Below are 13,508 nucleotides of genomic sequence, written 5' to 3' on the forward strand. Positions count from 1 at the left end.
GCGTGTGTACACGCCGTGCACGTCCTCCGGGGAAAAACGGGTTAACGCCGCCCTGGCTTCGTATATGGGTCACGGCGATTTTAAATAAAAACTGAATCGCGGCCCGACTCGAGCTAAACGCTGCGAATGTAATTAGTTTGAAAGCCGTTCCGAAAATCGTGGAATCGGTGCGTTTTACTGCTATTGTTTTCCGCGGTTGTTGCGAATCCTGCTGAACAATCTTTTCTAAAATCTGATTGTGGATTTGTAGAAATGTTTACGGGATTACAAATTAATTCTGGCTCTCAATCAATCAGTTGTAAATGTTTCTTTTTATATCGATCGTATAATTGTTAATAAAAGATGTACTAATGCTCTCGGCGTTTGAAAATGAATGAAACAATTACTCTCTTAATAATTTCATGGAACCAAGTGCATGTTTGGGTCCCAGTTTTAACACTTTTTCTACGCTCTTTGGAACAGTAATGTTAGTTAAATTTTTCAACCAATCATTGTTATTTGCGTCTGTTTGATTGTTATTGTCATCATTAAATAGGTTATTCATTGACTGTTAAATTTGTTAACGCCTTTCTTTTTAAGGTCTTCGAACAGTTTTAAATATTTCTGGTTTTCAAACATGTAAAACTTTTCAGACACCTGTTGAGGCACTAAGAAATGAATTTCCTCCTTCAATTCTTCAATCTTTTTTAATAGTGATTTGTATAAATTGTGTGTATCTTTAATCACAATATTAAGTAATTTATTCTCATGTATCTATTTTGCAAATTGAACAGTTTATTGCGAGTGAACGTGGAGAGCATTAGTACATCTTTTATTAATCAGTTGTATGTTTATTTTTGATCGCAGAGCCACGCGATCACGATTTTACCGAATTATTCCCAGCACACATGAAGGAGAAACACCTATTAAGATCCCCTTGATCAACAGCATTCAAGTTTTGATTTCACCGATCTCGGAGCTGCAAGAAGCATGTCGGAAAGAGTGGTATGAAGCCATTACTTTGAAAGGGACACCGTCGAGCTGGAAGAAAATTGAACCACCAAATGTCGTCGATGCGATTCCACGAACCTTTCGAACAGACTAGTACCTATCACGTTTCGAAAAAGACCAGGAAAATCTCATAAAGTTCAACTGCGCTGCTCGTAGAAACGATTTCCAAGGAAGAACAGAGATTCCGTTCGAGTCCTGATTCACTCGAGCATCCGCGGCAGACATAAATTCCACGGGATGCATCGTTCGGAGTTTGGTGCACTCGGATCGGTGCAATCTTGTCTGCCATTACCTGTCTCTCGTTGCAGCTTCTGGCCCGTATGCAGTTATGCGACGGTGACCGGCGACCGATATTATCGCAGGAAACACCCCGTTAATTGCGATCGTTAATAATTAAGAGCTGGCTCCATAGACGTCGAAGACAAGTTAAGTAAACGGTGCAGGTTGGGGGGGCGCGGGTAAATCGTATCGACTCGACTCGGCTCGCTCAGGATATTTCTCTTAATTGTCTACTTGTTTTTGCCCGCGAAAGGAAGTTTGTCTTCAATTAACGAGCAGCCGGATCGCGTAATTAACAATACCAACCGGCGGCGACGGCCGCGGTGGATTTCGCGAAAGTCACGAAGTTTTGCTTCCGCGAAAGGAGCCGTCCGCGATTTTAAACGGCACAATGCTGATGAAGTTTTGCAAGGAAGCCGCGTTTTACGCTCGACTATACCAGCCCGCCGTGGAATTCCTATATCCCCGGGCTATTCTCCACAGTCGAGGATATCTTGCTCGCAATAAACCGCTATCGGAGATTCGATTCCTATTCCAAGTCTTGCCCTCCGCGATATCACCGGCGAATAAACACTCGCGGACACCGTAAATATTACTCCGTGCCGCGGCGAAACTGCACCGCTCTGCTCGCCCCTTCGCAATATTCGAACCTCCAGCAGGATCTAAATCGCAAGCTCTTTTCCTAGACTGTTTGCCGAAGCGGAATCCTATTTAAACCTAGCAAACCCGACGCTTTCGGGGATGACACGAGTTGATTCATTCGAATACTCGGGTCGCAATCTTCTTCTAGGTTCTGAACATGCTTCTTCGGGATCATCATCTTTGTCTCAACAGTTCGTCGGATGAGCTTTGATGCTTTTTAACTGGTCCGAGGCTCTCAACGACTCCTACGTTTCAATTCCTCCTTTGAAGATGTAGATGAACAATGTTATAGTTGAGTAATCTCTTTTTCAATTTTCGTTAAAATGGTGAACCACTTTTTAAAAGAACATTTTTTTATAAAGTATTAAGGTACTTTACTCGAACATTTCTTAATATAAAAATTATGACTAAATTGCAGATGTGTATGCAATTTTTAATTTTTGTAGACAAATTTTAAGAAAGTACTCCAGCATTTTTTGAACATTTTTATAAGCCATAGATGCATAAAGATCCGCAGTCCAGTTATGACTTTTTCTCAACGCATTGTGCGATTTTGTTTGCTTGAGTACAGCGAGATAAAACCTCGAGCAAACGAACGCGAAAAGAATTTTCCGCACAACCTAATGCATATATCGAAACATTTATGCCTGTGTAAATCGGGATTTCCCGTTGAAATAACATAACATGCGTGTGCGTCTCTGTCCGTGTGCAACATCTTCATATCGCCGAGATTTGCACAAGGTGAAATAGAAAATCGCTGTTTACTTTGAAGAGATTAATCTGTGGCCGCATACCGACCAAGCATTTCTGCGGTACAGTGAACACCGCAACGTAGCCATTTCAGAATGCATTTTGGAAACGCTCTTTGTGCGTGTATAAATCATTCTTAAGAAAACCAACCACCGTAAATTATATACACGCGCGCGTTTTGAAGGCATCTCATAATTTAAATTCTATTTAACACTCTTCGCTTAACGCCGGTCGCGTTATGAAAGTTTAGGAAGATTACGAAAATAGTTTCATTCATGATATTACGTCCTGTTTCTGAACTCAAACATTTTTGCGTACAATTAGAAAAGTGAACTAGTTCAAAAATCATTTGCTGACCTAGGCTGCATTTTTCAATCTCGTTGAATGAGCTGGAACTAATACATGGAACCTGTTAATTCTAATGACTGTTCAAAGATTCAAATAACAAAAAAATGCACAAAATCCGCTGTCTGCAAATTGATCGTAACAATAAGAAATACTTGCGTTCCGTTAAAAAAGCTAAAGACGCATTTCACGATCCAGCAAAATACGGTGACCGTGTGAATTCGAAAAATATGGTAGGAACGGCGCGCATTGTAGTGTCGGACGCATTTTCCCATTATGAAGTCCAGCGAAAATGGCCGGTCGTCCGCGATTTTCCGTGGAAAGTCGGAAAGCGAAGCGCGGTGTTCCGTTGAAATTTCCACGGGCCGCGGAAAGTTTGATAGGATTTACTGTCCGGCGAATAAAGAGCTCGTACCGATGAAAGAGCGCGCATAAACATCTTCCGAAGTTCGGGTGTCGACGGGGCCATCGACGAGAGCCGGAAAGAGTTCTCGAGAAATGAAATTCGCCTCTGAAAAGGAAGTTGTTCCTGGCAGAATCGCCTCGGAGGTTAATGAAACAGACAGCGTTTCGGAAAACGAACTTCGCCGATCCTGTTCGACGCGAGTGCTTGGCTCGAGATTGAAAAAGAAGAAGTGAACGTTGTAGAACAGCATCCCGGCGAAAGGCAGTCGATGAAGGTTGTGTAGTTACGCTCCGGGAGCTTTTCAAGCGAGTCGCTTCAATTTTGCCGACGATATCGCGTTGATTTAGTATAAGCCGATGACTTACAAACCGCCAAGAATGCGGAGTGTACGTCGGAGCAGTGCTCTGTCAGGTTTCGGAGACTGCTTTGAGCCTTTTCAAAGAAGTTTTGAGGCGGCAAATTAATTTACGGCACAAAGCAGCGTGGAAAGGCATGATCGAACGCTGGCTGTAGTTTTCTGGCGGTTGGGAAAGAAACGCGTATCGCTTTTCCTCTTGCAGTGCAGTGCAGCTATTAATCGTGCCCCGAGAATCCGTAAAAGCAAAGTAATTTGATCGCTATAATGAAAATTGTGGAGCTAGAGTTTGTTGCAAAAAATGAAAGCGATTGATGAAACCGAATTGGAAAGTTGAAGATCATAGTAGATGCGACATTGACCCGTTGGCAAGCAGTAGCAGCATCAAAAGTGGGAAGTTAAAATTGATCGCAGTACAGATGGCAATATCGTGGAATAGCAAGGAAAAGTGGAGGCAGAGAGGATCAAAAGGAAACGGTAACCGGGTGGTCAGGGAACGTTATAGTGATCGGCGTTCGACGATCGGGCAGCATCCCTCCGGTCGATTAGAGCCACTCTGCGCAATAAAAATCAGGATTTCCTGTCGCGGGGATCGCGAAGTGTACAGATGCGTGCGTCGTTTCGCGATAAAAAGGACCGTAAAAGTCTGTGGACCGTTCCGCGCGGCGTTGCGAAGACAATTTCGAAAAACGGCACAGGTAAATGGCGTCTACCGGGCGCCTACGGCGATTTACACGGTCCGCGAAGCAGGTTTTGCTGTCCGGGGTGCCGCTTCCTTTCGTCTGCATTACGCCAGACGACGTCTTCCTCGAACAGGTTGTACGTTCTTAGACGAGCCATCAAAAGGAAACGTTATCTCCGCGACGCGACGCCGGAAAATTTCGCGAAACAGCCGATTGGACGGCATCGTAGAATGTCTGAACACGTACCGCATTGGAAATCGAGGAAACGACGCCTCGTAGACGCAATTACAAACATGTTTTCACTCGGGACCCTCGTTACGCGTCTCTTGTATTTTCTTTTTTCAGTGACGTTGCTCCGAACGTTGTTCTCGCGATTCTAGTAAGCAGTGACGCTGCTCCCTTGTTGTTTATTCTTGTTGGGTGGTGGAGGTAGAGATGGGGAGATAATCCTACATTATAAAATACGAATGTCAAGTATAGATACTTACAAATGTTTCAGAGTAACAGTGGATATAATATATTATGATTCGAATGGACAGGGAGACAATCACTTGGTACGGGCCTAGCGACGAATGTCCCATTACATCTCGTTTGTCGACGTTTATTTAAAAAATTTTTAATATGCTTGTAAGGGTCAATTAATGCTTTGCACATTCACTGGCAACTTTATGAATTGGACAGCCATTGTAAAGTACCTGTTAAGTGATTCTTAGAGAATAAATGATTAATATGTTTCTTGTACGTGTACATTTAATAAGCAGACGCTTCGTAACAAGTTTCTCTGTGCTGCTTCTTTGTACTTCGTGCTAAAAATAGAGAAAGTTCCCAATCCTGGAAAGATCAACACAGTAAGCCTTCAGGCTAAGCAACCCGCTCGCTTACAATTTAATACCTTCACTGCTTTTGAGAAATATATTTCTACTAAAGTAAAACCGATCTTCAATCTTTATCGATTGATACAACAAATAGTATTGGTTATGAATCGCTTAAATTTGATGCTTGTTGGGATAATAGAGATTCCAGAAGTTTAGCGTAAAGTTTCGAAAATAAGAGAGGTATAAGGGCTGAAACAGACTCGGAAATAAATGGAATAAATCGTTCCGCGGGAAAAGTAGATTCTCCGGTAACTTTCTTGATAACGCAACCACTCGAATCGCGCCATTAATCTCCGGAAAGGGCGTGGCGAGTGGGGTATTGAATTTTAATGCTCGCGAAATTGCGTTCGCAATAGGCGTCTCAATTGGTGTCGCTCGTTCTGTCGATATTTCGCGAGGTTCGAGGAACGAGAAGTAATGTCGGTCGCGCGTATAGGCCGATACGGCATTTCGCGAAACGCAGTTTATTACTGCAGCATATTTCTCGCAGAGATGGGGCAAGCGGAATATCTTGCGCTGGTCCTAAAAGTGAGGCTAAGTCTAGAGAAATCAGCGGAAGCCGACGAGATAATTACCTGGAGATGAAACGGAGTCCTGAATAGGACTTGCAGACAGAGGGAAGATTCTAAAGAACTGCGCGAACAGTGCTCTCCGCTATTATCCTAATCGCGAGGAGAACGCGCTCCTCGCGAAAATCCTCGAAACAGGACTCCTCGCGTTAGTAATAATTCACTTACGAAGATACTTGCGCTTCTAGATTAAAATGAAACGCGAATTTCAGCAGGGCGCTAGCAGGATTCGTTCCAAGCAGATTTGTGGCGATTACGTTTCATATTTCGGCCAATTTCAGCCTCAATTTTTTTATTTACTACTATTATTTGGCAAACCTGACCCCCGAGAGGCCCGACGTCCGCCAGTGGAAAGTTAATTGGGTAGAGCCGAGAAAAAGAGCATAATACATGCACACCTGGCTCTCTTTATACACCGTATCGTTTAACGGGTTTTATTTATTTATTTTCACACCGTGCTTCAATAAAAATAAACACGCTAATTGGTTTACGGAGACCGTCGATATAATTCCGCGAATTTTGCACAAATATTTCAACTTCATTTTTAATATACTCTGTGTACAGTGTAGCACTGTTTGGTTTTCATTTTCCTAGGATGCATACAGTGCACACACACACAAAGAAATTGACTGTCGGGCACCCGTAATTAATCGAGATCAAATGAAAATATATTTTTTGCATATAAAAATTGTTTTTCTTTTCGGCAACAATATATGTTTCAGCTAGAAATCAATGTTCTCGGGGCAAATAAATTAATCTTGTTTGAAATCGGTATTCTTTCTGTTAGCTAGATCTTGTCAAGATCATCGTGTCCTCTACATTCTTAGAAGTGTTGTTAGCATAATTTCTTCTCGGAGCAACGATATTCAATCGCATGTCAATCTACGAAAGGTTGTCCATAAAAATGGATAATTGCCAGTACAGGTTCGCGGTCTACAAATAACAAAATTTTATTGATACAAGCTTAAATAGGCCGTACGATTTAATATCGGCAATTGCCGAAGCACAGATTCGAGAAAACTGTAATGGCGTTTTCAAACACTATATTCCGGGACGGTCATTATGGCAAGTCGTTTAACAACCACTTTACGAGCTACGCATTCTAAGTACGCGCTTACGAAAAGTACATATTAACATGAAAGGAGGAGACAGAAACGCGAAAACGTCACGGAAAAATCTCAAGGGGCATCATTAAAACGTCTAATAAGAGTACGCGTACTCCTTAACGATGGGAACGAGACAATCCCGACCAGTTAAGTATAAAATCATCCGTGGAAATACAACTCCGACAAGCATCTCGAAGCCAACAATTTCAACCTCTATAATATCGAGTCGTGAAGAAACAAATTTAATGGAACTCTTACAGATGACGAATTACTGAAAATATAAAGATACGAACGTAATATCAATCTTCCTTTTCTTCTGGGAAATGATAAACGACACAAGGGGTTGACAGACTGGAGATGAAAAACAATTTTCTGGCGATAGGGTCTGTAGCCATTGTAATTATCGCGGTCATCAGTCCAAAAAGGACTTATGTTCGAAATTGCAGCAGGAAATTTCACTCGTGTACCAATTTCCAGGAAACAAATTGCTTTCCCGGCATCGGATCCATATTTTCGTGGCTTCGGCAAGATCGCGGCCGATATTAAACATCCCACCTGCTGCAACAACACCGACCAACGGAACGAGTCGGCGAAGGTTGCAATACTGAACACGATCCTCTAGTCCCATAATCCACCCAACGAATTACCCTGGACTTTACCGGCCCCGCAGAAACTGGACTCGCGGTCGCGTTCCTGTTTCTGCACAGCCTGCACCCTCGTTTCTCGCAGGCTCGCGCTTTTCGGAACACCTGCATTGATTACGTGTCACTTACTCGATAATTGTTTACCATATTTTTGGAATATTCACAGAAATTCGTCTCCTGAACGTCTTTTTAGAACGGAAGACTTTCTGTACTAAAATGGATGTATAAAAGACGTCTTTAAGATGTTGCACAGTGGTCCTCTCCAATAATTTAGCTAACCAATATTATTTATAATATTGAAAGGTCCCAGAACGTTTTCAATATTTTTTGGTACATTTATAATGAAACACAGTATATTGTTGAATTAAACAATAGAAATTAATGATAGGTTACTCTCACAACTGTTTTTTAAGCTTAGAATGTAGAATCAATTAAATTAATTAATTGTATTTCATTTAATTGAAGTGTTAATTAATTGTATTCATTAAATCAGTTGTATCACAATTTTCATTTGAAGATTGTTTCGAGTCAGACGAATCCTTTGAAGCGTTACAATCGTAACAATTATTATGTACATACTAATTGTAATGTTGAATTGCAAATAATTACCAAAAGATGTACGATAAAAAGATGCAAAATTGTTGAAAGTATAGTCTATACTTGCAGATCTTTCATACTGGAAAGAGATGCGTACAACTTACTTGAAACATATAAAAACTGTCCGATCGAATTTTAGCAGCAAGACACGTACTACAAAAGTCTCTAAAATAAAGTAAAGCACTTCATGGGTGCCTGAATGATAAAAAAAAATATTAGAACATTGTCCGCCATACATTAACCGCTTGTCGTGTCATTTTCTTTACAGTTACATGGAGAAGGGAAAAGAAAATGTATATTTTTTAATGTTTAAATATTGATTACAAACGAATCAAATTTTATTTCATCTAAAAAGAAACATAACATCTTCACGATGAGTCTGGCTCGTTAAAATACGGCGAGGGGTTAAACTACAGCAAATAATAAAAGTTGTACACTTTTAGGTAAAATTTATGAAATCTACTTTTGGCCAGCTAAATCGATGAAGAGGACTGTGCGTCTGGGTTCAGCCTAAACTGGTAGTAAGGGTGAGAAACAGCGCGAGGGATGAACAACCCGTCTACCGGAAGTCAAAAAAAAAAAATAGTCGACTGAAATCGATAGAATTGCCAATCGAGAACTGTCACAGTCAACGCAGAGGTGATCGAATATAGTTCAATTACTCTGGCCTGTTGTTTCGTCAACGTCGGAAACGTGACTATTTTCCCTTATGTCCGCCGCGGTTTTTCCATGTTGGCACGTTCCGCGAAAAATAGCCGGAAGCAATGACGAAAGGTACTGTACCGGCTACATAGTCCGCGCGCGGCCCAGTTACATCAACCCTCGTATCGAGTTATCAATTATCCTGACCGAGGTCGACACGGATTCGATCGGTCCTCGACCCCTGTTTCTTTTGTCTCGGTGATTCGCGTCGGTCCGATGATATCCGCGACATCAAGCGTCCTCGGAGAAATTATTTACACTGTCAGCTCTCTACCCGGCACCCCCCGCGATCGATATTTAATCATATACGCCGCGGTCGAACTGGATAAAACAGCCCGCAACGCCGGAAAACGTGAATCGAGGCGATCGCACGTTCGATTCGATTGTGCTTCGAGAAGCGAGTTCGCCCGGGCTCGATTTTTACGTACTCGTCGAGTCGTAAATCTTTTTTAAATACACAGCGAATCGAGTGAATTTTTTAACTTTTTCGTGGAATTTGAAAATGTCTGGCTAAATAATTTATTTCTTTGGACGATTTATTTCTGTGGTAAACCCTTGCCGTACCATTTTCTTTGCAGTTACAGTGATTAAAATCTTTATCCCCAAAAATGTAATACAAGAGAAAAGAACATTTATATTTTTTCAAATTCCTTCTAAAAAGGAACGCGTGATATTCATATTTGTTAGACTTTGTTCAAATCTTCGTGACGAGTCTGACTCGTTAAAATACAGCAAGGGGTTAAAACTCCCGCGAGATCAGGATTAAATCTTATTATTCTCGTAACACTAACAAACAGATTGTAGTATTCAAGAAGTACACACTTTATCGCACGCATTTTGAGTTTGAGGGACGCGCTGACAAAGCAGCGTTACAAGATCGAGAGTTACAATTGCTTTAAACGATCTCGTTCTCCTCGAGGCTCGGAAGGGATGAAGAATTTAAACCTGAAGAGGGGAGATCTCGGCAAACGTAAATTAGTCAAGGAATCCCTGCGAAACTGCATTTAACTCGAACGGAAGCCTGGGAGGAATCCCACAAATAATAGTCGTGGACTTATAACGTCTCCCTCGGAGGCGTAATAATTTTCATTAATTTAGCTCGGCGAGATGGGGTCGTTTCGCTCAACTGTTTGCTTGCCTGCGATGAGTAAATACTCTTGAGCAGGAGTCACGAATGAATCTCGGCTACGTGAAAAAGCTGCGCCACGTAGCTGTGTGCTCTCCTTACATTTTCGTGATTCTTTCTACCTAGACCGTGTCTCATGTTTATTTTCTGCTTTCCGACTCTCGCGTCTACAAGACGGAATCATCCCTTAAAACTTGAAACCTTTCGTTTGAGCAGCGAAGATAAATCTTTCGGTTGTTGATACTGTAAATTACTTTGTAGAATGATGTTAAATCAGATATAATTGGACTACGGATTTTGTGCATTTATACTTAGCGTAAGTGAAATACAGAACAGTGAGGGTGTCAAAGGAATTTAAGAGAATACTGTAACACACTATATTTAAATTATTAACGCTAAGAAATGATTAATTTTCAAGTTAAAGTTAAAATAGCTCTGAATGCAAAGGGTTAATAATCGAAATACGTGTTTTAAAAAATATTCGTTCGGCAGTATTCTTTGAATTAGCAGCGGAGTGTTATTGTTATAATCAAACGAACCGATATTTGTTTATCTCGGAAGAATCACGAAGAGATGAAAAACACCCTTTGCACTCGAAGCTATTTTAACTCGAAAATTAAACGTTTCTTTCGATCTAGAATATTTACAGTGGCCCACAAAAGTGTTCGTACATCCTTTAAAACAGAATAACTTTTATATAATTAATAATTTAGTAATCTAAACAATATTTCGAATGATAGTACATCAATATTTAGTGGCGCGTCTCAAGAGTCGCCATTCGACTGCTAAGGGTGAATAGTCTACTCATCATAGTACCAAAGTTCATTTTTAAAAAATTCATTTCCGAGGTTCCGGCCACGTTTTGGCGATTTGGGAGCAGTGTGTGGTTGAAAGCGACAGCCGGCGTAGAATGTTCGGCAGTACCATTATCCTCGGTCCCCCGATAGGCATCTGGGAAATATGCGCGAGTCAGTTTCGGGAATAAGACTGTTCGGTAGCGAGCTCGATCGAATAGACAGAAGGCAGCTCGCCTTATCGTCGCGGGACCGTTTCCATGTCGGAGGAATAAGTTTCCCCGGGGCGACGTCGCTGCCGAGATTCCCGTCGGCCCTTTACCTTTACGATCGGGAAAGGGACGAGCCCGGTCAGCCTCGACGATTGCGCGAGATCGTACGTGTGATATTCAGGCATGAAAAGCCACAGGGATATCCCCGGTACCAACAGGAAGAAGGTGGAGAAGGTGTGCCCGGATAAAGGTAACGGCCGCGGTAAGTGGGATAAAAGAAAAGAGGCGATCGCAGAGACGCGACAGCATACTACGAGGAGAAACTCATACCGAGGGCGAGAAACGTTCCCAGATATTGCGTTACCGCGGCCAGAAATATACCATAGTTCGCCCCGCGTATTCCCCGCGATTCTGTTCCGCGACCGGTCGGGATTGGAACCATTTGCTTCGCACGATCCCCGTACTGCTACGGGACACTGCGACTGTACACTTTCACAATGAAAATGGTAATCCCGTTTCCTGCGACTCTGTTTTTACACGGGAACACGCTGTAGGTTCCGCGTGTTTAATAAAAGCGCATGTTAATTGAATTTTTATTTCTTGAGATGGAGGCGAGGTTCTTTTTAATCCTTGCGAAATTAGGACTTTATTTGTTTTACACTTGTCTTCGAAGCTACCTTTTCCGAGGTTCGGGTTGATGGTCTTGTTGGACGCAGAATGAGCAACTTTTTTGCTGAAAAATTTTATTCAAATAAAAATTTCGAATAAAATGGGCTTTTTCCAAGTACATAGGTTTTAAACTCACTTTATTCGAAATTTTTGCTGGAATGTAAAACACGATAGAATTTATACCAGATCTAAAAAGGCTACAATGTACTACTGAAAATAAGATGTTAGTTAATTTCACTTTTTTAAAATCCAAATTACATTTGGCTACATTTAGGTGGACCAGCCTGTATATAAAAACGAAATCTTGTGTTCTGTTACAAGTAGACTGCGGATTTTATGCATTTATGACAAAAATGGGTATTTGTAATTTAAACTAGTGGACATTTAAAAAATATTTAAGGGCATCAACTTATTAGTTTCAGCTTAACAGGATAATTAAAAGAAGAATACAATTTTTATTTGGCTCCTGTGTCCTGCAATCAATGCAAACATTTTTTATTTTGCATAAAGATCCGCAGTCTAGTTGTAAGCAATATTTAAGGCATTGGGGAGGAAGAGAAGAGAGTGTGCAGTCGATGTATTAACAAGTACAATGATCTTGTGTTACAGGTGACGGTGAGGGACGACGGCAGGCCATCGCTGTCATCGACGACTCGCGTGGTGATCGCCGTGGCTGACATAAACGACCACGGACCAGAGTTCGAGCAAAAATTCTACACGGTTCAGATCCCGGCCACTCCTTCGTCCGACAAACCCCTGTTCCAGGTACGTGCACCCACCACTTCGAAGCCTCGTCAAAAATCTTCCCGGTCTTCGTAATTCTATCCGCCCTTCTAGTTGATTTGGGACATGGCATCGCACTTTCTCCGACCCCTCGATGTAAATCGTGAAACGGGGCAGTTGCCGATTCTGCTCCGTTTCCACCTCGTTCTCTCCTTTTGTCTCTTTGTACACCATGTAGAAGCATCCCCCGTATCGTGCTGTATATATTATCTGTTCACCCGTCGAGAAAAAAACCACGTCCGCGAGAGGAATACTCGCACGAATGTACCTCCACCTCTACGTATTGTATATGTAATACTGGAGCGAACTGGAGCTGCGTGATTCGAGAGCTAATCAATGCTCGAATCTCGACATCGCGATACCTGTTTGCGAGGAACTGTTTGATATTCCGCGACTGTTTTATATTTTCCATCTCGTATTCCTCAGCTTCTGATGAGACCCTGTATTTTGGCTTGTCGACGTCTCTCGACTTGCGTCGCCCGTTCAAGCTTGACGCGTGCTTTTTTGGACGGAGCGCTGCCGAAGTGGAAAGTAGTCCAGTCAATGAATGCTCTTAAGGGGGGTGTAGAGGGAAATGGAAGGAACACAATTTTTAACGTTGGGACTTTGTTTGGACTAGTTAGGAGGTAAACATACTAAAAGTCTACTAAATATCTCGGAAACTATGCGTCCTAGCGATAAGACCATTCTATACAAAATTAAAGCTGACAAAATGTGCCATAAGATTGATTCCATTCAGTTTTTTGCTATCTCGCATAGTTTCCGAGATATCCGCGCTCAAAGTTCACTAATTGTGAAAAACAAATTTTTGCTTTATTTGACTAGCTAACTCTTCAGCACAATTAGAGAACTTTGAGCGCGGATATCTCGGAAACTATGCGAGATAGCGAAAAACTGAATAGAATCAATCTTATGGCACATACTGTCAGCTTTAATTTTGTATAGAATGGTCTTACCGCTAGGACACATAGTTTTCGAGAT

The 13,508-nt window shown here is 41.8% G+C and overlaps 1 protein-coding gene across 26 annotated transcripts in view; it reads left to right on the forward strand.

The window, feature by feature from the left end:
* Kug (FAT atypical cadherin kugelei) overlaps positions 1-13,508 on the forward strand; it is a 612,064-nt gene that overhangs the window by 561,497 nt on the left and 37,059 nt on the right. For all 26 annotated transcript variants that reach the window (XM_076442550.1, XM_076442472.1, XM_076442521.1 and 23 more), the window contains one exon: positions 12,354-12,509. In XM_076442550.1, the coding sequence (XP_076298665.1) occupies positions 12,354-12,509 (156 nt within the window). The remainder of the gene's footprint in view (positions 1-12,353; positions 12,510-13,508) is intronic.

Source organism: Lasioglossum baleicum, chromosome 2 (assembly GCF_051020765.1).
Source record: "Lasioglossum baleicum chromosome 2, iyLasBale1, whole genome shotgun sequence".
Classification (NCBI taxonomy): Eukaryota; Metazoa; Arthropoda; class Insecta; order Hymenoptera; family Halictidae; genus Lasioglossum; species Lasioglossum baleicum.